Raw genomic sequence first — 23,031 nt, forward strand, 5'->3', positions numbered from 1 at the left:
ATGCTTTACATGCTCCAGGGCTTCCTCAGTGCTACAGCCCTTTAAGGAGTATCCCAAAGCACGCTTTCAAAAACACCTCTCAGCCCAGTTCTGGGCTGCACTCCATATCTGGGAGGTGTGAAGCTCTGATTTTAGGCTGAGAAGTTCTCCTAACTTTTCTAATTACCCATTAAATGTCTTTCCCTGGTCCCCTGTACATGCCCCCAAGGATTCACTCACTACTGAAAAGCAGCTGATGTCCATTTTGCCATTTGGCTATGGGAAAGGAAAGTGAAAGAGGAACTGAAGCACCGAAGAAAGAAGTGGTGCATTGTGAGGCTTGTTATAGATTACCAGCAAGCAGCATGAGTGGGAGTACTGAGAGCTGCTGGCATAAATTCCTCCCTCATGCTGGCACAGGTTCCCCCACTGTGGGGTGGCTCAGGGGTAGCCACCCCTGCTCGTTCAGCAGATTGGGGTCATGGCTGATGTCTGTGCAGCCTGGCACCTGCCCTCTACCTGGATGCTTACAGTGAGTGGATGGGGGAGCCCCAGCAGAGCACACCGTACACCCAGTGCCACTCATGTGTGATTTACAGAATAGGCCAACACATTAATTTACTCCAGAAGTGGGGAATAGTTGGTAGCTGATCAGTGAGAAAGCAGTGGGATAAGTTCTTCACAGCAAATAAATGGTTAGCATGCCTGTTTCTTACCAACCTTCATAGCATACCTTTCCCATATCTCCCAGGAACCATACACTGACAGACAGCAGAGGACAAAACCACTGTTTTTGCTCTTCAGAAAACATATCAGGATGGGCATTGTCTTTTTGACACAATGATTTTTTATCATAAACAGTGTCCGCTTCATCAAAGCAGGTCCCTATAATCTCTAAGAAGAAGTTATATCTTGCCATCAGTCTTCTCTATGAGAAATTAGACCTTACTTGAGCTGTGTTCTGCATTGCATAGCAATTATCCTGCTGTGAAGGGATGGACTTAATGGCCAAATAGGTAATTTCTATCACTAATTTCTTTGCTTACATCTCAGGAGGCTGTATGCTAAAAATTCTTTTTAATAAGAAGAGCTTTCTTATCCTGGTGTACATAATTACATCGCCAGTAAAGCAAAGATAAGTTCTACTTTTTTTATGACTCATGATTTTGCCTGCCTTGCTTTTCAGATGCTGAATGTGATCCATCTCTCAGCCATCTGATTCTTAAGAAGCCTTAAGCATGGCTTACAAACATTCGGTCCCTTCAAAGTGCTATAACTTATCTAAACCAGAAGCATGGTAAAACTAGTTACTGAAAATTTCATCTGCAATTACAACCTCTTTCTATATTGTAGCTGAGGTCAGGAGGAACTTTTTTAAACAAAGGCACTCAGCTGCACAAGCGTCCTGTCAAGAGCCATTCATTACGTTTAGACTGCAGAGGACAGGCTGAAAATGGTGGAATCAACAGAAAATATAAATTCATGCCTGATAATTTATTGCCACATGCAAATTAGTTGGTAGCCTAAGTGAGAACCTGACAAAGCTGGATTAAGGGCAGAATGAGGGCTGCAAAACAGAATCTTGGGTTTCTGATTTTTTGTCTTTTTTTTTTTTTTTTTTTTTTCTTTCCCAGCTTTAAATGTAAAGCATTAAATGACAGTGAATCACAGCCTGCATCTAATGTGTAGTTTGGGCTAGCATGTGTCTCAGACGTGGTCTTTTTCCAATTATAAATTTTGCCTGGGCAGAATGAGAGGATTTTTCACATTTGCCTATGATTTCTGGCATTATTTCTCACTAGCTCCAACAAGTCCATGGTATGTCTGGAAAGCTGGGGTGTTTCCTCAGAGTACTGACAGGTCAGCTGTACAGTGCTTGAGCTGCAGGACCAACACAGGAACACGTGGCTGTGCCAATATATCCCACTCTTCTCGGGAGTATCAGCAAGTCAGCACATGCGATTGATGTGTTGCGTGCAACATATCCTGAAGCACTGAATAATCTGCATGGCTCATCACAATTAGCTGAGTCTCACAACTTAGCACGTCACATGCATTACTTTAACAAATCCAGCACAGAGCTAGTAAAATTTTCCGAGCAGATTAAAAAGGTTGTTTCCCAGTGACTAATCATACCAAAGCTCCCGTACCGGTGTGTTAACTGGAAACCATGGTGTGACAAATACAAAAAAGGAATGACACACACAGTATTCCTATGAGGAGCTCTTGAAACTGTCAAGATGTGCAACTTTTTTTTCACAAATATTTGAATAGAGAGTATAGAGATCTTTCTGGCAGTGAGTCAAATTCAAGTCCTTTATCTACAAGTGTATTTTTGGTGATTTCAGGGCAAGGATAATGTTTCCTTATATAGCTGCATCAGAAAGATGCTTTAAATCACTTCTGAAGATTGCAAATTTCTGTCTCCTGGGAGTGCATATGTATCTGTGATAGACACGGCACTTGAATTAATGGCTGCCCAAATCCCGTCAAGACCTCATGGACATTATTGACAGAGAATGTTGATCAGGCACCATAAAAAATGATGGGGGGAAAAACAAACAAACAAAAAAAGTAAAAAAGTTCATTTCCTTTTAAAATCACTTTGTGGCAAGGTGTCAGAGAGAGCTTTGCATGAAGTGGTGCTGTGCCAATGTGAATAACAAATGTCTGTTTGAACACCTGCTGTCCTAAACAACTCGACATCCGGTAAGCATCGAGCAGTCCTTGGATGGAGCAGGGGATGAGGAGGCTGATAGCTGCTCAGGAAGGCAAACAGCACCCATAGGATGGGACCTGCTGGAGGAGGCCAGGTAGCAATTGAGTGCCTCGCTGACCCTCTTCCCCAGCAGCTCTGCCAGCAGCAGGCAGCTTTCAGTTGTCTCTCAGCTGGTAAGCAGCCCTCCCCTGCTGGTCCCATTTCGTTTTTGGGCTAGCTCCTATCACTTAGCAGCTGCAAGAGGTTGCCAGCATTTGGTGACTCTGGTCCCACTGCTCCAGGAGGAGCTGGGATGCTGGGGAAGGTGGGTGAGGAGCAGAGCTCCTCCATTATAACAAGGCAGGGTTGGCAGGGTGGGAAGGATCTCACCAGGAGGAGAGGAAGAAAGAGTTTTCACTTCTCATTTCCACTTTCTTTCTGATCACTTGCTTTGATACAGGCTGAAGTGCCAGTCGTACTTCAGCACAGAAAAATGGGAGGCTAAGACGGAGCCTGATCGCACAGGTTGCTAAGAGAGTAATCTAATTTACAGCAGATGGTGTTTATTGTTACTTCCCATCTGCATGAGGATTAAGAATTCTTCTTAAAAGAAAACGATGCAGCCTGACAGCATCCTGGTAGGAAGGGGCAAAACTAATTCCAATCAAATATAGCTTTTCTCATAAGAGAGGCTTTTCCAAACCTTTGGGTAAGCTTAGCTTAAATGGAGTTTAGGATTTTTTTTTTCCTTTTTAAATAGTATTTCTCTAAGTTTCTAGCTGTGCACAGTCATTTTTAAAAATGTGGAGGAATGGAGTCAAGTAAAGGTTAAGTGCATTGCTTCTGATCAGAAAGGAACTTAATGTCAGAGCCAAGATTAAAGTTTCAGCTCTCCAAGGTCTAAAATAAGGATGCAGTCCTACAAAGGCACTGATAGCACAGCTTGCAAGCATCTGTCCTTCACCCAAGTACTGACAGAAGAGAGCCATGGATATGCTGTCTATGAGCGATCAGTCCCTGAGAACTGCAGATGTCTCTCCTATATTCAGCTCCCACTTGCTGATGTTGTCTCATTGCTCAGCATGCCTTTTTGTTCATATTAAGAAAGTAAATTTTTGTTCTATTGGTATAATCCACATGAAATCATAAGAGTTATACCAAGGCGATTAGCACACTGAGCCTCATTACAGTCTGACTGTTTGTTTGTTTTTTATATACCACACCATAAAACTCACACCTAGCATATAACTGTGTGACTATCACCCTCATTTGTGCTCAGGCTTTAATGAGCAATCATCAAAATGACTACAACTTTTAAACAGTGATGAAACTTTAAACTGGAAGTGGAGGGAAATGACAGTGGAAAATTACTAGAAAGCAAAGCAAAAAAACAGTAGTGTTCAAAATAGCAAAAGAACAAAGAATGAATGGATAGTTTGGTCAAATATGTGTATGTGTACAAAGGCAACTTGCCTTGATGTGTGGGCCAGTCCCCATACTGCAATGATTTTACTGTATTTATAATATAACTTCACTTCTGCTCTATGCTGCTTGTTTATAGATTCATTTCGGGCTTAGTATGCCCTCTTTTCCTTCCTGCAGTTTTTGTCCTGGAAAAAAAAAAGCAGAACCTCATTATTTTTCTGGGATTTCTAGAAATCAGGCAGCCCCTGGCAGATGGCTGGTGGTACAGAAGCAGACTGACTGGGTATCTCAGGAAATTCATGGCATTCCCAGCAAGGGGAAGCCATCTGAGGCCACTAGATCTGACCAAAACAGCTGCCTGGATGCCAATAGACACCCATCCCTTGCACTGCAGCTCTACACTTGATCTCTACATTCACGGCAAATCTGAAGCAGCTGGGGTGCGTCTGATATCTGGCATATGTGCTGCACAAATAGAAACCTCTCTCTAGGATTTCTAGAACAGAAGTCTGGAAGTCCTAGATACATCTGCAGCAGGTATTCTAGTGGTTGCTAATTTAAAGCAAAAAAAATCATTATTTGTCGTCTTCTTGAGACTTGCAGTAAAAAAAACTCTGAAAAGGTTTGCAGACATGGCACCTATGTTGGCCAGAAGATGTTTCGCCATTTTAAGGTACAGTTATTAAAATCCTCAGATGTGTATTTTTCCTCTTAACTGGTTTACACAACTGTGGCACATCTGAGCCTTTTTCATTTTTATTTCCTCTTGTGGTGGTAGTAGGTGAACAGTGTGTGTGTGTGTGCATACACTCACATGCAGTGTACTTTATATATATACCACAACTCATTTTCCAGTGTGGAGTTTCTCTTCCAGCTTGGTTATGCTCTTGCTTCTTAACTGATCTGTGCAAGAAACCCTTGAAGGCTTTGTTTTACAGTTTCACAATAGAGCATCCATTTGCTACTAACAGAGTTATGAAGTTCAACACAACTTGGTGATCCCAACCAGATCTATGCTTATTGAACACTGATATAATTTGCTTCCAATTCCACAAAGAAATACTTCTCAAGACCTTCTGCTCCTTAAGTCTTTTTTTTTTCTTTTTTTTTTTACAGCCTGAAAAATGTGCATGGATTTCTGTGTTTGTCTGAAGCATTAGTGACATCCAGTGGTTACCAATGCAAATGCTAAAAATGCTTAACCCCAATTGTTGAGGGACACCTAAACTTCTTCCATCTCCTTCTCCAACAGATAGCAATTAGAAAAGGAGAAAAGCATAAAAATTGTGTTTCCTGGCTCTTCTCAGTACATTTGTACTGTGGACTTGATTAAACCTCACAGAACTTGCAACACAAAATTGTATTTTTTCATTTGTGATATCTGTAAGAAATGACAGTGCTCCTTTAAGAAACCAGGTGGCTGAAATCATGCCATATACCACCAAAACACGGTTACAGACCACAGTACAAAACAACCAAACAATCAAATGTGAGACCAGAGAGAAATATAAGCTGCATATGCACAAGGGTTTCACTAGGTAGTCTTCCATGGATGTATGTGCATGACAGGTGAGAGAAGCTGAAATAAGAACACAAAACAAAAGGAGCAACAGTGATCTTCTGGACAGTCATGAATAATGTCATCCTGATGAAAAGCCTCAAAGGCACTTTGGGACAGAGCTCTGGCTAAAGGAGGTTTGGATCTATAAACAAATACATTACACTGTTGTTTGAATTCTCTCCTTTGAAGTAGATAGGCTTTTGGACTTTGTTGTAAATTAGGATGTTCTCAAAGAAATAAGTACCTCTACCATCTGTTTCCCCTCCCAATGGAAATAAGTTGATAGTCTCTGAATTTTGGGTAAGAGTCTGCTGAATCAGCCATAGGCAGTTATCTCAGCTCCAGTGTTGCCACTTCTGTGCTGGTTGGTATATCATTAAGCTCCAAGTAGCCAGCTGAGATGTCAGCAGCCCAGAATAAATTTTCAGATGATCTCCAAATAATTATGTCCCATTTTGAAAGCTTCGCTCACTGTCATGGTGAAGCTTGTCAGAAGGAAAAGGTAGAAACCCACTGCTTTTGTCAGGTATTATTTGGGTCACTGAGGCAGGATGTCTTAAGTTAAGCAGCCCCTCTCTGTTACGATTTCTGTTTGGGTAAGGCAACTCAAGCATGAGAGGGCTGAAGCCTCCTTCTTCACTGTCTTTCCTACTGTCTCTCTCCCTCCTCATCTGTCTGTACTGGACATGTCTTTGATGTAAAGTACTAGCCTGTACTTAACACATCAGGGAACAGGGGCTATTCTGCAACGTTTTAACAAGATACATGTTCAAAACATGGTTTTGTCTGGTCCATTTTCATACACCAGTTCTATGTATTACACACGTTCACTATCAATCTTACAGCACATATCATACTTATAAAAATCATATTTTAATATACTCACAAAACAATGGTGTTACTGCAATTTTACACCTGGCTTCCAAGACCCATCCCTTGAGAAATTAGCAAACTTCTTTACCTTGTCCATTTAGGCTCAAGATTTTTTTGTTTGGTTTGTTTGGTTTTGTTCTTATGTTGCATATTAATATTAAGCATTATTACAACCTCACTGATCAGACTAGAATTATTTATGTCTTTGGGGTGAGGCATTGACATGTGTTGTAATGGCTGAGAGTTATCACAGAAATCCATAGCTTTCACTCATTAACTTCAGTGCTTAGGACTGGAACCAGGGACATAAACTCTTCTCCCTGTATTAGTGTAATCAGTTTCATTCCCATGTCTTGTGCCCCAAAAGAAAACAAATAAAAGGCAGTTAGTGAAACATCAATATTAGAAAAATACCATTTTTCTGCTGTGAACTTCCATTTCTTAATTGCAGTTCATTGTTTTTAACATCTACTGAAAGCCGCCAACACAGATTTTTTCTTTCACAGTTCTGCCAGAGCCAAGTGACACATTGATGGAGATGTCATTTTAGACATGCAAGGCACTCAAACCAATACATCAATGCTAGCATAGTAGTTTGTCTAATATTATCTACATTTCCTAAAGGTTCTTGGTACCTGGAGCGTCTACCACAAATTAATTGTAGTATCTCTGTCCCTGCATGATGCATGCTGTCACACTTTTCTCCTTTATCAGAAATTGTATGCAATGCCTTGAGCTTTTTAAAATGATAAGAACAGAGAGAAATCTTAAGAATGTGGTGGGAGGTAAAAGTAGATACTTTCCTTCCCAACTTAACTAATGCATATTGGAGGAATGGAAGTATTTCCAAGATAAGTGGATTAGTCATTGGCAGCCTTCAAAAAATGATGACACAATTATACTAAATATGATTTGTCATATCATTATGCATCCTTCAAAATGTTCTTTATTTAAGAATGAGAAGGGATGCTGGAATTTTTAAAACTCAGCACCCACACAAAAGCTAAATGTAGTTTTTCTACTCTCTGGCCCCTACATCATCCCTGTAGCAATAATACTGAGATGGACTTTCAGATGCTTTCTCTTCATTCATCCGATGAGTTCATTATCATACATCATCCTAAAACTGCAGATTAAATAGTGACAACAGCTTTCACAAGACGTTTTTAAGTGTTGTATCTTTGTCTCTGGGAAAGGAAGATGGGAAAAAAGCTTAAAAACCATGCTTTGCTAGTCCTGGAAATTTTGGAATGACAGTGATGCGAGTCAGGAAAGGAAAAGGTTGAGGGGTTTAATAGTAGAAATGAAATAAATAATACTAGCACAGAAATAATGAAAGTAAAGATAGCTTCATACAACTTTGAAATGGCTCATTCCCTCACTTATCTTCTGTCATGGGGATACTCTGCTCTGTGCATAGCTGTACCAGATGAAGATGACTGCTTATTTCTGGTTTTACTGTCAACTTACTGAATGTGTTATATTGCAGTTTCCATTGGCAAATTATTACATTACCCAGAAATCGTGGTTATTTTACAATTACATGAATAAATTCATTGGGTGTAAAGAGGTCATCAATAAATAAGTGGAAGCATACTCTTTTTTCTTCAAAGAACTTTGTAAGAAAAACTTTGTCAACAAAAATATAAATGGTAACAGTACATGTAGGTCTTCTTATTGCAAGGTTTGTCTTAGCGAACAAAAGTGATGTTAAAAAAGTACATGTAACTCCTTTTTAAAGCATACGCATTTAATATTGCTTAGAATTTTAGTTTCCAACATTCAGCTCATTAAATTAAAAGGACAGCAGAGCATTAATATGGTTTTATTACTATACCACTATGAAGACATTTTAATATCACAACATAAGAAACAACTTTTTGATCAGATATAGTCATAACTACTGGGAGGAAAAAAAAGGGGGGGGGGGGAGGGAAGTGTGGATTTATGTGGTGGGTATATCTTTCATGCTTTTCAGCTTACAACACATTTGAGCTAGAAACCATGTCTGCCAACGTCTGAGATCTCCAAGAGGGCTGGGCTGTGAAATAACAGGCTCAAAGAACTTTTCAAAGAGACAGGATGAGAGTGACCATTTCACTGGAGATGGAGAGCCTGTCTCACAGGCAAGGACAATCAGCATGCAATGAGCCAGCCAGAGGGTGTACATGACCAGTCATTACTGGACTGCTCAGGTCTTCATCCTTCTGATAACATATGAAATCCTAACTCACACACCAGCTCACGGGAGCAAATCACTCAACAAGTTAGACTCTGGTGTATGGTTTTGACCTGCTAAAACCTATGAAGTGCAGCAGGTCTACAGGGCTTCAGCCCACCCTACCAAAATCTGTGCAACAGGAGAGTTGCTTCCACCCATCTGTGGAGGTGCAGGGAGCACTATAGCAGGTACGCTTCTAAAATTGCTCAATACAGCTTTGAACTGAGCTCACTAAGGCAAGGTTAAACCCATAAAGCACATGTGTGAGGAAGGAGGTCATTTTTGTCTTCCATACTGAGGTGGCATACAAAAGCACAAATGACAGCAGGGTGCCTTTTTAGAGCCAAAGTTGCCTTTACTAATGTGCAAGAAACCTCAAATCAAGGATTTTGAAAGACAGATGCTAACAGAGGGTTTGCTGGCGAGCAGAAGGATGGAGGAGGTGAATTATGCTCTGATTCTTGATACTCTGCAGTACATGGGCACAAAGTGAAACACACTGACACATTATGGAAAAGCTGTTTTTGCTGTTAGAGCAGTCAGGCAATGGCACAAATTGCCCAGAGAGGAGCTAGGTCCTTGTCCCTGGAGATATTTAAAACCCCACGGAGACATAGCACAGGACAGCTGCCTCTGGGTAACCCTGCAGAAGGCAGGGACCTGGCTCAAAACTCCCACAGGAGCTGCTTTCCACCTATGTTTCCACGCTTTGTGCACGGCTTTAGGTGCATGAGTCCCTTGCGTGTACTAGGCAACTACTGTAGGGCAGAATCCTTCCACACGACTACCGCTACACGGCGGCCTCCCCCGGCCGCCATTTTGTGCTCGGCGGGCCTCCCCGCCCGCAGTGCGGCGCGGAGCGCTCCAGGGGGCGCTGCAGCGCCCGGCCCGGCCCGCTCATGGCGCACGCCCCGGCCCGCCCCGTCCGGGCGGCGGGGGGGCGGAGGTGTCGCGCTGGCAGCGGCGGCTCCTGGGCCTGGCCGCCCGGCTGCAGCCGGGAGCCGCTGCCCGTCATGGAGGCGAAGAAGATGAACCTGCCGCGGGGCCCCGACAACCTCTGCTTCGACAAGGACGAGTTCATGAAGGTGGCCGGGGGCAGCGAGGGGGCTCCTGCGGGGTGAGGGGGGTGTGCGGTGGGGTCAGCTCTTCTGTATGGCACGCTGAATTTGGAGCGCTCTGTGTGTGACTAAAGTTTTTGCTTACATCCGTCTCCCTGTCCTGTTTGGTTTCCAGCCGGATTTTGACGTTGATCACTTCGTGTCGGAGTGCAGGAAACGCGTGCAGCTGGAGGAGCTCAGAGAGGATCTGGAGCTCTATTACAAACTCCTGAAAACGGCCATGGTAGAGCTCATAAATAAGGACTATGCAGATTTTGTTAATCTCTCAACAAATCTAGTAAGTGTTACTAAGTGGTGCTGTCAGGCTCAGGCTTAATACATCTTATTGTGATTTTTATTTTTCATATGAAAAGTATATGGCTTCTCTTTTGGTTCTGTTAGGTTTAAGAAGGCTTAAACTCTGACCCCTTACACTGAGAGAAACTGAGAGACCATTCCTACAGAATTTACAAGCAGCACTGAATTGCTGTTGGCCCATAATAAATGTTTTAGATGTATTAATTTATCCTAAAAATAATTCATTAGGAAGATAGATTCAAGGCAGACGCTTCTTGTTTTTATTTGCTAACACTTGTAAAAATTAAAGGGAATAAGTTACTAAAATATTAATAGTAAAGATGCAAATAAGGCCATTCGGAGAGATATTTTTAGGACTCTTCAAACTTACTATACATCTGTGTATTCTTAGAAAATCCAACACACTTTGCTGAGAATTTTAATCACTTTCATATTAAAATTTCTTGTCCATTGTGTCTCCTGCTCTTTTATTCCAATTTATAACATTATACAGGTTCAAAGTTTGAGATTTATCTTCTCTAGAAAGGGAAAAAAAAAAAAAAAAAAAAAAACCATAAATTAAGGTTTTCTTTCATTGTTGGCTTTATATGCCAAAAACGGTCTGACACCTTTATGCCTGCGTTGGAAGTAACATATTTGTGCATTGCACTTAAAATTGGAGGCCATAACAGGAGATGTCTCATCGCAGTTCTCTTTAAGTATCTTTAAAATGATAGACTTTGTCAGTAATTTACATATGAATTTACCAAAAGAGTTACAATCTTTTTTGTGATAATTTCTTTAGGTTGGCATGGACAAGGCCCTTAACCAGCTTTCCGTACCTTTGGGACAGTTAAGGGAAGAAGTTATGGTATGCTCAAAACAGTCATTATACATGGCTTGGTAATCTTTAATTCACTTTCATATAATATATAAATGTTTTACTTATGCTAATAGTTACAATTGTTTTCTCTCTGAAAATTCTATTCTTAGGTAACATGAGAGGCATTGTTTTCTAGCAGTTGTAGTAGGCTTATGTTTTTTGTAGTGCCTTTCGATCCAGAAGTAAAGAATCCTTTAAGTGTGATCAACGAATGGACTCTTGCAAGTTAACTCTATGCAGATATTGTAATTATTTTAATATCTGAGTAACTTGGAGATGGGAGTAAATAAGTCAGATTAAAGGCAGTCCCACTGGAGACTTTTTCCTTGGCCCTGTGGTTGAACCATGAAAGATCACCCACTTCAAGTCAGTCTGATTCTTGTTCTAAGTCTCACCGTGACTTAGCATTTAGTGAAGGGCAAATTTCCATCATCTTGGCAGCTGATTCAAGTGGATATTTGCTGCATGAATGTTCCATCAAATATCTTAGCCTTGATGTCTAAAACTGAGAATAGGTTCACATATATAACATGAAATAGGTTCACCTAGAGAGCTATTTATTGTATAGAAATTGCTACTTAAATCTGACTTTTAACTTCAGTTTGAAGACATAAAATCATACTGGTTTTATTACTTTGTTCTGGGTGAAAGGTGGGTTGTACTCTATAAGTTTATGGAGAAAACACTTGGCTTGAAATAATGATACCTGTCATGGCAGTACTTTAGGAGCAGGTTATACTAAGATTATACTTAAGTTACTTAGTCTTATTTCTGTCTTTTTCTTTTTGAGAGTAGTTGACATACTATAACTTTTATTTGTCCTATATTCTTATTGATGTCTCCTGTTTCAGGAATTTAGAATTCAGATTTTTGTTTTTTAAAACTTGTTCTTCATAGTGGGAATCCAGCTTTTCATACTGACTTTCTCTTTCACAGAGTCTTAAATCATGTGTCAGTGAAGGAATTCGGGCGGTGGATGACCGGCTGTCTAAACAAGAAGATATTAGAAGAAAAAAGGTACAACAAATTATTACCTTGAAAAGATCCTCACTGGGTCAAATTCTGGTTTTGACATTAACCGCAGGAAAATAGAGTTTAAAAGTTCTAGGCTGTCCAGATGCATATTCCACAGAATTTTGCACTTCTAAAAATAAGAGGGTTTGGTTGACTGACTTCGTTTTTACAGTCTTAATGATACAAGTCTTTTTCTTACTTTTTTTTTATTTTCCAAAAACATTTATGTTCAGTTGGCTTTTTTTTAGTTACAATTGTTCTTGTTTCTGCTTGTAGTAGTATATAAACTAGTATATTGCAAATATAAACATATGGCCATTTAAATTTTGTATGCAGGAGAATTAATATTTGTGGTTTTGCTTAACTTGGAAAAATTATAGGCTTATGCGAGCAATACTTTAACTGAGACATGATTCAAAAATTAAGGTGGAGGGAGAGAACTTGCAACGGGAAAAAAAAAAAAATACACCCAAAAAAAAAGTCCAAAAGATTTTCAGGGTTGTTATATAATGTAATGGGATTGGGGTCAGACATAAAAAATCTTTCTTTAATTACAGATGTGTGTCCTGAGACTTATTCATGTTATTCAGTCAGTTGAGAAAATTGAGAAAATTCTACATTCCCAAGGCACTAATGAATTGTCCTCTTTAGAGGGAAACAGGTAAAAACAAACAAAAAAAATAAAACAACCGAGTAAACACTTTCTTTTTAATATCAGTGGGACTAATTTAATTTAATGATATTGGAGATAAACTTGCAAACGTTAGGATATATCTTCAGACATTTAACTCTGATAGAATATGTGACTTATTTTAGTATTTTTTCAACTTTAGTCCTCTGTAAATTTGTCATTCTGAATTACTCGTAGTGCTGAAGTGTGCATTAAATTGTATTTTTTTTCCTAGGAAGTCTCTAATCCTGTCATGTCCAAACTGCTCATGCAAATGCATGTCTTTTCCAATATTGTTTGGAAGTAAAATGTGGAATAGTTTTTCTTGCTTTCCCTTCTTATGTATAACTGAAAGGACTGCTGCGAGAATAGTCTAAGGCAGGCAAGCCACACAAGTTATACCTCTGAAAAGTTCTGAAAAGACAGGACTGTGACAAATTCCAGTCAGACTGCTGAGTTTTGATTTTCAACAGCTTAATGGAAAGCATCCTCTCCCTCTACCTTTGAGAGAGGGAAAATGTATCTTGGCTAGTTTTGGTACCAGTGTACCAGCCAGGCACATGGAATAGTTAACTGGGATGCAAGTGCAACTTAAAGGTGGAGGAAAATGACAATTTCATAAGCTTGTTTAAATGTGAGACATGCTTTGGGGCTCTTCCACTCTGTACACTGGATCACATGGTAGTGAGTGGGGGGAAATGAACAGACAACTCAGTTCACACCTAGAGGGATGAAGCACATGCAAATATTTTCTGTCACGGTGAGAGACTTTGCAGAATCATGTTTGGAAGCAAGATTGTATGTAAGTGACTCAAAATTTAGGCCAAGTTTTGGGGCCATATAGACCTGAGAAGCATAGGACTGTTTCTCTAGAGATAGCTGTGTTTAGTTTTATTTTATGATGGAAAGGGGAAATAAACAAATCTGGATCGTGAAGAGCACTTAATGCAGTTTCTTGAGTTCTGTTAAGACTGACTCTTCTGTGACAATAAGCAGCTTTGCCATGTAGAAAGCAATGCTTCATACTGCTGGTGCTTGATCTCTTGTTCCTCAGCTTCTGCTTCACCCATTTCATATTGTAGTAGATTCAAAACAACTCTAATTTTGTAGTCTGTTCCAGATTATTATTGTGTGACTGCAGTAGTACCTATCTGAATTCCAAATATTTGTATTAACAACAAAAATTGGGGGAAAACATTATCTATTGCAACTGAAAGTGAGTATATTTGCAAGGATCTAACTGTTCTCATTATCTCTCTTCCAGTCCACTCGTAACCGGACAGGTTTTAGAGAGAATTGCCACAGAATTTAATCAACTACAATTTCATGCAGTACAAAGCAAAGGAATGCCCCTTTTGGACAAAGTGAGACCAGTAGGTATTGTATTAAAGCCAGCTTAACACTTGTAGGATCAAGCAAAAATATCTAAATAGGAAGACAAATCTCTTTTTCCACAGAGTTCTACTGAATTGATTTACAGGATAAATGACTTTCAAGAGGCTGTTTTATCAGTAGAATGGAAGTGTTATTTCTTCTGAGAGTTTATGCTTTGCTTACTAACGTCTTTAGGATAAATTATTTGAAATAATAGTAAAAAAAAACATAACAAATGCTTTTGTTAGTCTATTATGTCTTGCAGTTTGTCTGCATACTGATAGCAAGGCCTAGTTCCAGAGATTTATGTTGGTTTTGTTAACTGCAGTGTACAGATCAAAATACAAGTGGAATGTCTTAGAAGTGGTTGACTGGAATAAATTGAAGCTTGTCTTTTATTGATATTTAGTGCCTAATTCTTGGTATCTGTGCTGGTAGGCTAGTGTCCCTGATAGCTTGTTTTTAATAGCTGTCAAATGTAAAAGATGACTTGGTGTTTGTTTATTTTTTTGCCTTTTTTCCCTAACCATTCACTGGAGAGAGGGAATGAAAAGTAGTGCTTAAAAAGTATGTCATATGGAAATGGGGTAATGTTTTAAGCAGATGAGCATGAAAGCTGTCATCCTTAATGGCTTCTGAGCTAATGAGATGCTTCATAGTTTTTCACTATGTATAAGTGCCTGTTGGCGATACAAACTTGTTTTATCTCAAGACTTTAAGGATACCGTGTTGATTCATGGACTGTTCACAAGACTATTCTGGCAACCAAATTAACAACAGGGGTAAATGTGAGCAGCAGAGTAGTATTTATGGTGGGAGGACCTTTGTTCCTTTGTTGTGTGGCTGGCTTTACAATAGTTACCAGGACTTCTGTTTTGTACCTGTTGTTGCTGTACTGGTTTTGGCTGGAGCAGAGTTGATTTTCTTCCTAGTAGCCCATATGGTGCTATGCTTTGAATTTGTGATGAAAAATTTGATAACGCACCGATGTCGTAGCTGTCATGAGATCATAGTTTCCATGACTAGTTAGCAATTGGGTTACTGGTTTTGCATGTTCAGAGCAGATTCTGTGGCTATTGAAAAAATTAGTTTATAGATGGATGGCTGCAATATAGCATGCAAAATGCCAGAGAGAAAATTTGACTTGTTAAATGGGTAGTTCAACTATGATTAAATTATCGTGCATCATTGAACTCGCTTTAAATACAGAGCTGCAAGGGACCATCCTGGGCCAGGAGTATTATCTGCAGCTAGTGTGACAATGAATTGGATATAGTGGAAGAGATGTTACAGATCAGGAAATATGGTTAGCAGACAGGAGGATGTGTGTTGACTGAAGCAGCTGTTAGGCAGAAGCCAGAAGGAGTCTAATGGCATGTCGTTTGTCACCAGTGTAATTCAGTGTCTTTGGTTTGCAGTTACTTGTCAAGTTGTGCCATGAGCACACCACAGTTTTAGTTTCTGACGCTTAGGAATAAATGCCACAGTTGTCATCCCTGGTAACACATTAAAAAGGTTTTGTGTGTTATCAAACATAGTGGTTCAGTTGAATAAGGAACAATTACTGACCCATTTCTTCAGTATGAAGGAGACTGCATAACTTAGCATGTCTCTTTCAATATACAGAGGAAAATAAGTGCCTTTTTACGTAACTTTTAACTTTGGTAACCCATTAAGCTGTGTTCATGGTCATTTAATGTTGACAGTTATCAAAATTGTGTACGTTTTAAATGAAATTTGAAAGCCAGATGAGGTATTTCTGGAAAAAATGTGCTTCAGCGTTAATGGCAAGGCTTTGCTTTTAATTTTTTTAAACTACTATATTTTGTTTCTCTTCATAGCGTATAGCTGGAATAACAGCTACGTTGCAGCAGTCTCTTGAAGGGCTGCTCTTGGAAGGCCTTCAGACTTCAAACGTTGACATCATACGTCACTGTCTTCGCACTTATGCAACAATTGACAAAACAAGAGATGCAGAGGCGTTAGTTGGTCAAGTACTTGTGAAACCTTATATAGATGAGGTAAGATAAAATCAAGAATCCTGAGAAAATGATCTGACTTGCAAGAATACTTGTTTTTTTGGTTATTTTCCAGCTTTGGATAGGAGCTTCAGAGTGCTTCTGTGGAGAGAGAAAGAGAACTGACCCCTAACGGTGTCAGTTTGTTGTTCCTATTTAAGAAAGAAGGTGGAGGAATTCTTTTTCCTGTTACCAGTTTTTAGTTATATCCCACTGCCTACATTTTGCTTGGGTCGGGGGGAAATCCAAATAACAAACCTTAAGCCAAGCACACAGCTGCAGTAAAATACAGTTTACTGTGGAGCAGGGTGCATTGGATCAGGTCAGAGGTGTGCCTTTCTCATCTACTGGCTCAATACCAGGCAAAAGCAGTACAAATAGTTCTTACTGCTGTTCCTTTTTTTTCTGTAGGAGCAGTATCTGCTGTTCCCAGCTGTACCAGGACATGTACCAGGATTTGTTTGGGAAGTGTTCTGTAGTGGAAAAAAACGTGTCAGGTGGCCAGTTCTCAATTCATGAGAAACTTAGTTGTAGGACATCAGTTTGCAATAGTGAGTTGGACCAATTACAGAGTACTGATTACATTTTCTGAAATTAGAGGACTTTATGCTAATTTTCTTGACTGTGCAGCTTTTGCTGTGCCTGTAAAAAGTTTCATCAGCAGTACCTTCTGGTACTGCTTTGTTCTTACTGCTTCCTCTGGCCTTAGCTGAATAATCTATGCTATTTTTTTTTCTTTCTGTTGTAGTTGATGTTAATGTAATCCTTCTGAAAAAGAAGGAAAGATTAATGAGTAACCTGCCACAATAATGGGTCAGCAAGTCAGTCAGTTGTGCCCAATTTTTCTTGTCTGTCAGCACACCTGCAGTTGCCACTAAAAACATTTTTAAGCATCTATGATTGTATCATGGCAGCTCTAGTTTGAAGCTTCAGTGAAAATACAAAAATGAATTTTAAGATTTGATATTTTGCTGTGTTTAAACAAACCTGATAAAACGAGTTTGTTATGGTTTTAATAGATATGCTGAAGTGGTGTTTCCATAGCAACAAGCCTACTTTTCCCCATTTTTAAGAGGGGAGGTGGCAATAAATGTTAACAAATTTTTCATCAATGTGTTGGGAATTATGTCTGTGTTAGGTATTGACTGTGTATCATTTCAGGGGATATTTGTTCCGTGCTGTGAATCAGTGCCCTTTTCACAGCATAAGCTCTAACACTGACTGCCCTGTTGCAGGCAGTTTCCCTGCCTTTCACCAGGCTGTCAGAGTGTTTCACAAAACCATTAAATTCACTGGTCTTACAGAGTAGGTTAAACTGGGCCCACAGCAGGTCTGTGAAGTCGTTGAACAAGAACTAGCATTATGAACCTCTCAGCAGTATTAGGATGATGAATGGTCCACGGCTTTCACTGTTGTGTCTCTGGGGAGGAAAGGCCATGAAGTATGAGAGCTGCCTTGGTGATTGCAAATAACCACTTGCTTGACCTGGGGTATGTTAATAGAAGGCAGAACAGATCTCCTTTCTCTCATCATTACCTCTGAAATAGATAGCACTTTTCAGCAGCTTTGAGTCCCAAGTCACGCTGTTGCAGCATCTTCCCTTTTGCTGTCCAGATTTTATTTTATTGCTGTTACTCTTTAAATGGAGATATTTTTAACTGTTCTCTTTGCTCTATAAACCTCTAAATGAGATGTGATGTCAGACATTCTTTTATTTTTCCAGTTCCTGAATATTTAAAATGTATTTTCTCTACTCATCTTCCACAAAAAATGCAACCGCTCATAGTATAGAGTCAACATTTCTTATTAAGACCCATAAAAGCAATGTGAACATTGTTCCTAAAAGTGTTGAATATGTTCCTTTAGGCAATAACAATTGCCTTTTCTTACACTGGTGTGACTTTCTAAATATAAATGGAGAAGTGAACTTAATAATAATAAAAATAATTAAATACCTTATTTTTATTTAGAGGCTGTTTTCCACATAGTTTTTCCAACCTAGGCAAGTGAAAAGTTAGTCTGTGTAACCTCTGGTGAAGGAGTTGTTCTTCTGAATCAAGATGGGGAAAAGAAATTACTTTTTTTTTCCACTCAGTAATGCCTTTTGCAGCCAAGAGCTGGAACCTTTCCTTTCCCAGTGGAAGAATAGTCTGTCTCATAAAAGCAGGGCTATATGTCATTGTCAGTAGGATGTTCCTTTTCTTCTGTAAGAAAGGAAACATTTAATTTTTTTCTGTTCTTACCTTGTGTGCATACAGATTTATAAAACAAAGACAGCTGCTGGCTTTTGGATGGTAGAAGAAGTAGGATGGTGGATCCAGACCTTTCCACTTAAGAACAAACTTCCCCCTTGGGTGCTTTCTAATACTGTAGCAACAGCAGTGGGGACTGGTCGTGCCCTCTCAATTTCACTACTATCCATTCTATCCCCACTTCTGCACCATTCTGCTTGTTTATGTAGTGAGAGGCAAAAAATAGAATAACAAAAAATATAAACTATTGTCCTTTTCCCGTATTACCCACATAGTCTGCCTTCTCTTTTCTCAGTGGTTATCCCTTTTCCCTGGACTTGAAGTACTGTCCTGTGAAACCACTTTGCCAGCTGCTTTAAAGGCTTAACTTTGTGATGGAAGATTCTTGGCTCTTGGCTTACCTGCATTTGGGAGTGGACCAACCTAACTCTACATTAGAAAAAAAAAATTGACTTTATTCTAAGGCTTGATTAGCTTTTGCCAGTCCCATGTTTGCTATCACAGACTAGTTGAGGTGATAGTGACATGTACAGTGGGTGGGGAGCCAGGCACGTTGGCTAACAACTAAAAGCTAGAGGCTCATTTGTATTCTTGTGGCTGGTCTTGCTGATTAGAGTTGTGCATTAAGGAAAGCAATAATTTAAGCTGGCACGTTCTGCTTGGAAACTAGGAAAGTAATCTACCAAATATTGCAATATTTAAGGTTATGATATGAGAAGTTTTAAGTGAGTAGGCTTCTGAATTTTACATTGCGGTATTTCATACTCACTTTTCTGACATTTAATATTGAACTCTTCCTGGCAGGTGATTGTGGAAGAGTATGTTCAAGCTCATCCTAATGGCCTTCAGGCCATGTACAACAAACTATTGGAGTTTGTTCCTCACCACTGCCGTCTCTTGCGTGAAGTTACAGGGGGAGCTATTTCAAGGTGAATACCTTGGGGTTTCTTACAGTTGCACTAAAGTTACAGTAAATGCAACATATATTTTTGAAATATCTGTCATAGTTACTTACCATACATAAATGACTTACCTGGTCTTTCCTGAAGATTCATATTCAAGTTTGATTTCTGCCTCGTGTCTGTGTTTTTCAAAACAGTGAACCCATTTTCTTGATGTTGGGGCCCAGACCTTCAGAGAAGGGAAGGAGAGAATCCTGTATTTCAGTAGTAGAATTGAGTACTGTTTACAATACAATGTGCCAAATGCCTTGTTGGTTTTTGTGCTTTTTTTTTTTTTTTTTTTTAAATCAAGGAAACATGATTGGATGCTTCATCCAAGGAAAAAGGCATAACAAAGCTATTAGGAAAAAAACAAGTTTTTTGTTAGCATACATCAAAAAGTGGGGAAGATCCTCAGAGATTTGACTCACTGTATTAATGGAACTACAAGTTTAATTGATTTGTATACTACTTCCACTGTTTTCTTAAAAAAAGTGCTTAATTCCTTACGCAGTTAATTTGCCTGTTACAAAGTTTAAATAATCTATGTCTACTGAATTGTATCCATTTATCTGCTTGTAGACTGGTTAGTGTAATGGACTGCTGTATTTAGCAGAACTATGGGTGTATCCCCTGGGGACTGCATAATTACTCTTCTAATTATTTGTCCATTGCTGAGCTTGTTATTACTCTGAGTTTTACTAACACTTCAGTTCTTTTAATCCCTCACCAAGTTCTAATCTTAAAAGTAGAAAGTTTTGACTTTAGAGTACTGAACTGGAATTAAATGTTTGTGTGTCTTCTGCTCTCAATTTATAAATTTTCATAATCAGAGTAGCCTTTAATCTTTTGCTTCAAAGCACAATATTGTGCATAAGTACAACATGGAACAATTAAGAAAGTGTTCTTTCATGCCATCGTATTAGTCACGTTACTTCTATTTGTTATCTCCAAAGTTTGGAGCTGTTTAAGTCTTGAAAGCCTACAAGTAGGAGTTCTCAGCAGAAAAGTACTTGCTTTCCAGACACGCTTGCAAAATATGTAGCTGATAAAATTTTAAAACACTTCCAGAATTCTAAAAAATATTTTGTTGAGACCATGGGATCAGATATGAAACCTGAAAGGAGAACAATTAAAGAGAATCAGCAATATTAAAAAAATAACAAATAAAATAATTTAATTATATTTTGTCTGATGCAGTACATGTCTTTCTAGTTATCCCTACCTCCAAATAGAAGCCTGGTGGTGAAATATAACCATGGAATAATTAAACTTTTATTTCAGTGAGAAAGCAGACATTGTTCCTGGATACGATTTCCTAGTGAATTCAGTGTGGCCAGAAATAGTACGTGGTTTAGAAGAAAAACTGCCATCGCTGTTTAACCCTGGAAATCCAGATGTGTTTCATGAGGTAATTACCTTTTTTCCATTTGCTATTCTTGTGACACATACAAGAATTGAATGAGCCATGTTCTCCAGGCTTTTTCGCTGCTGCTCTTGTATAAATTCATGTGCTTGCATAGCCGGGAAGAGGAGGCTATCTTACAACACTTGATCTTTTCATAGGCATTAATTCTCTCCTTGTCTTTGTCAGTGCCCTCGTTCTGGCTGGGATAGAGTTAATTTTCTTCCAGCTAGCTGGCATTGTGCTATGTTTTGGATTTAGGATGCAAATAATGCTTGTAGTTGTTGTAGAGCAGTGCTTACGCAAAGCCAAAGACTTCTCAGGTTCTCCCACTGCCCTGCCAGCGGGGTGCAGCACTTTATTTATTTATTATTGTTTATTATCGTGATATTTTTACTTCATTTGCTGTTGTATTAAACTGTCTTTATCTCAACCCATGAGTTTTACCTTTTTTCTGATTTTTACCTTTTTTCTGATTCCCCCATCCCACTGGGGGGAGCAAGCAAACAGCTGTGTGGTGCTGAGCTGCCTGCCAGCTTAAACCACAGCAGTTAGGAAGGCTCATACAGAAGTTACTGGAAGCTGTTTAGTCTTGTGAATTTGGCCTTAAATGTTTGCTTTAGGAGTAGATGGCCTATCTCAGCTGTAGAATTGCAACGTATATGAAGGTGGGAGAGTATGACAACAATATTTTGGCAAGACTGGGACTTCTGTATAGGAAGGGTTATCGTTCATTTTAATTAAATGTCTGGGTTCCAACTTGGCCTAATGCTTCTCAGTTTCCCATAAAGCTTCTAACATCCTTCAGGTTTCACCAAATGCCCTGCGTAGTGCAAAGTATGAGCTGTGCTGCGTGGTTTACACAAGAATGTATTTTCTCTTCAGAAGAGCTGGTTTTGGTGCTTTAAATTAATTCTTAATAGCCTGTTATTTTATGCTAGGCTGATGCTGACCGGTGATGCTGCTACATTTATTAAAAAAAAAAAAAAAAATCCCAATGACTTTCAGTTACTTCATGTAGTCAGTCCAAAGTTCTTTCTAGACAGCTTTTGTCCACTTAATGATCTCGAGTCTGAGTCAGAATCACAGTATTTTATGTAAAAATCAATAAGTTGAAATGCCAAGTGTAATGCCAAGCTATTACATCCATGGAAAAAAAGAGTAGGAGCAGTTACAAATTAAGAAGAGGAAAAAATTGTAAATGTTTGCTGTCCTGATGGTAATCTAAATAATGCAACGCAGACTTTAGACAGTGGTCTTCTAGCTCCGTTTTGTAGGTTGATGGAAATGCAGAAAAGTCTTTTTCTCCATGTTTGTTTGCTTATTTTGCATTTGTATGTAGTTTTAATGCTGAAAAGTAGTACTTGTTACAAGGTCCTTTTATGTAGAGAGGATTGAAAAATATTTTTTTCAAATCATCCTGTGAAAATCAAGCTAACAGTCTTAAGCATATATGTTAAAATAACTATTTACTTCTGCAGTTTTTAAATTGTTTCAGGTTATTGTGTCCTTATTTCTGACTCAGATTTGTAGCTTTACAGGCGTTTAAAAATAATACTCCCATCTCTAAACATTGATTTGAGACTGTTAAGTTTAAATGCCTGTATTCGAAAATTGCTGCATTTTGTTTCAGACTCTCACAGTTTCTGTTAAATAACTTCTGTGCAGTCAACAATCCAATCCTGGAAGCTGAAATGGGAAGCAGTGTTGCTGTTAGTTCTCTCTCTTAGATATAATGTTAAAAATAACTAGATAAATGCCTGAGTTGCCTTCCATTTTGAAGGTGATAGGTTTTTTCGGAGTGTTTTGTTTCTATCTATGGCTAGAGATAGAAGGCAGCTGAGCATTAATGGCTTGTTTGCCTTTTAGAGTATTGGGCTTATTATCTAAGAAAGCAGGCTGAAAGAGCACTGATGTCTCATTCTCCCTGCATTTGACTCCCACAGCTCTTACGGTTCCGCTGTGTTATAGATAAAACCACGCTGGGATGGATGTAGTTACCTAAAAGATTTCCTGTGCAATTTCCAGAATACCATCTCCCCACACTGCAACTGCCATATCACGAGAAAAACGTGCTGTAATGGTACACTGAACTGAAAGTCACAAATGTACTGAGATATGCAATACAAAAATGTACTGAGATAAGCAAAAGAAAAGCATGTCCATGTCAGTGCATGGCCTGTGGTCCCAGGGTTGTTTCTGAGAGCAGAACCTGTAAGCAGCACCTCAGGGGCTTCTGAGGATGTTTTACTGCTTCATCAGAGAATCTGAGTACGTTGCTTGCCTATGGGTTGTGGTAAGAGTCTTGCTGCTGCAGCCCTGC

The 23,031-nt window shown here is 39.2% G+C and overlaps 1 protein-coding gene across 2 annotated transcripts in view; it reads left to right on the forward strand.

The window, feature by feature from the left end:
• The first annotated feature begins 9,701 nt into the window (after window positions 1–9,701).
• Window positions 9,702–23,031, forward strand: part of COG2 (component of oligomeric golgi complex 2) — a 28,007-nt gene continuing 14,677 nt past the window's right edge. Inside the window, exons 1-9 of one of the 2 annotated variants that reach the window (XM_082756317.1) lie at window positions 9,702–9,842; window positions 9,991–10,152; window positions 10,957–11,022; window positions 11,971–12,051; window positions 12,606–12,709; window positions 13,983–14,091; window positions 15,934–16,113; window positions 19,167–19,291; window positions 20,588–20,714. In XM_082756317.1, the coding sequence (XP_082612443.1) occupies window positions 9,771–9,842; window positions 9,991–10,152; window positions 10,957–11,022; window positions 11,971–12,051; window positions 12,606–12,709; window positions 13,983–14,091; window positions 15,934–16,113; window positions 19,167–19,291; window positions 20,588–20,714 (1,026 nt within the window). In that variant the 5' untranslated portion in view covers window positions 9,702–9,770. Of the gene's footprint in view, window positions 9,843–9,990; window positions 10,153–10,956; window positions 11,023–11,970; window positions 12,052–12,603; window positions 12,710–13,982; window positions 14,092–15,933; window positions 16,114–19,166; window positions 19,292–20,587; window positions 20,715–23,031 lie in introns of those variants that run through there. The other variant, XM_082756318.1, reaches the window with a different exon arrangement.

Source organism: Aythya marila (genome assembly GCF_965140915.1).
Source record: "Aythya marila genome assembly, chromosome: 3".
NCBI lineage: Eukaryota > Metazoa > Chordata > Aves > Anseriformes > Anatidae > Aythya > Aythya marila.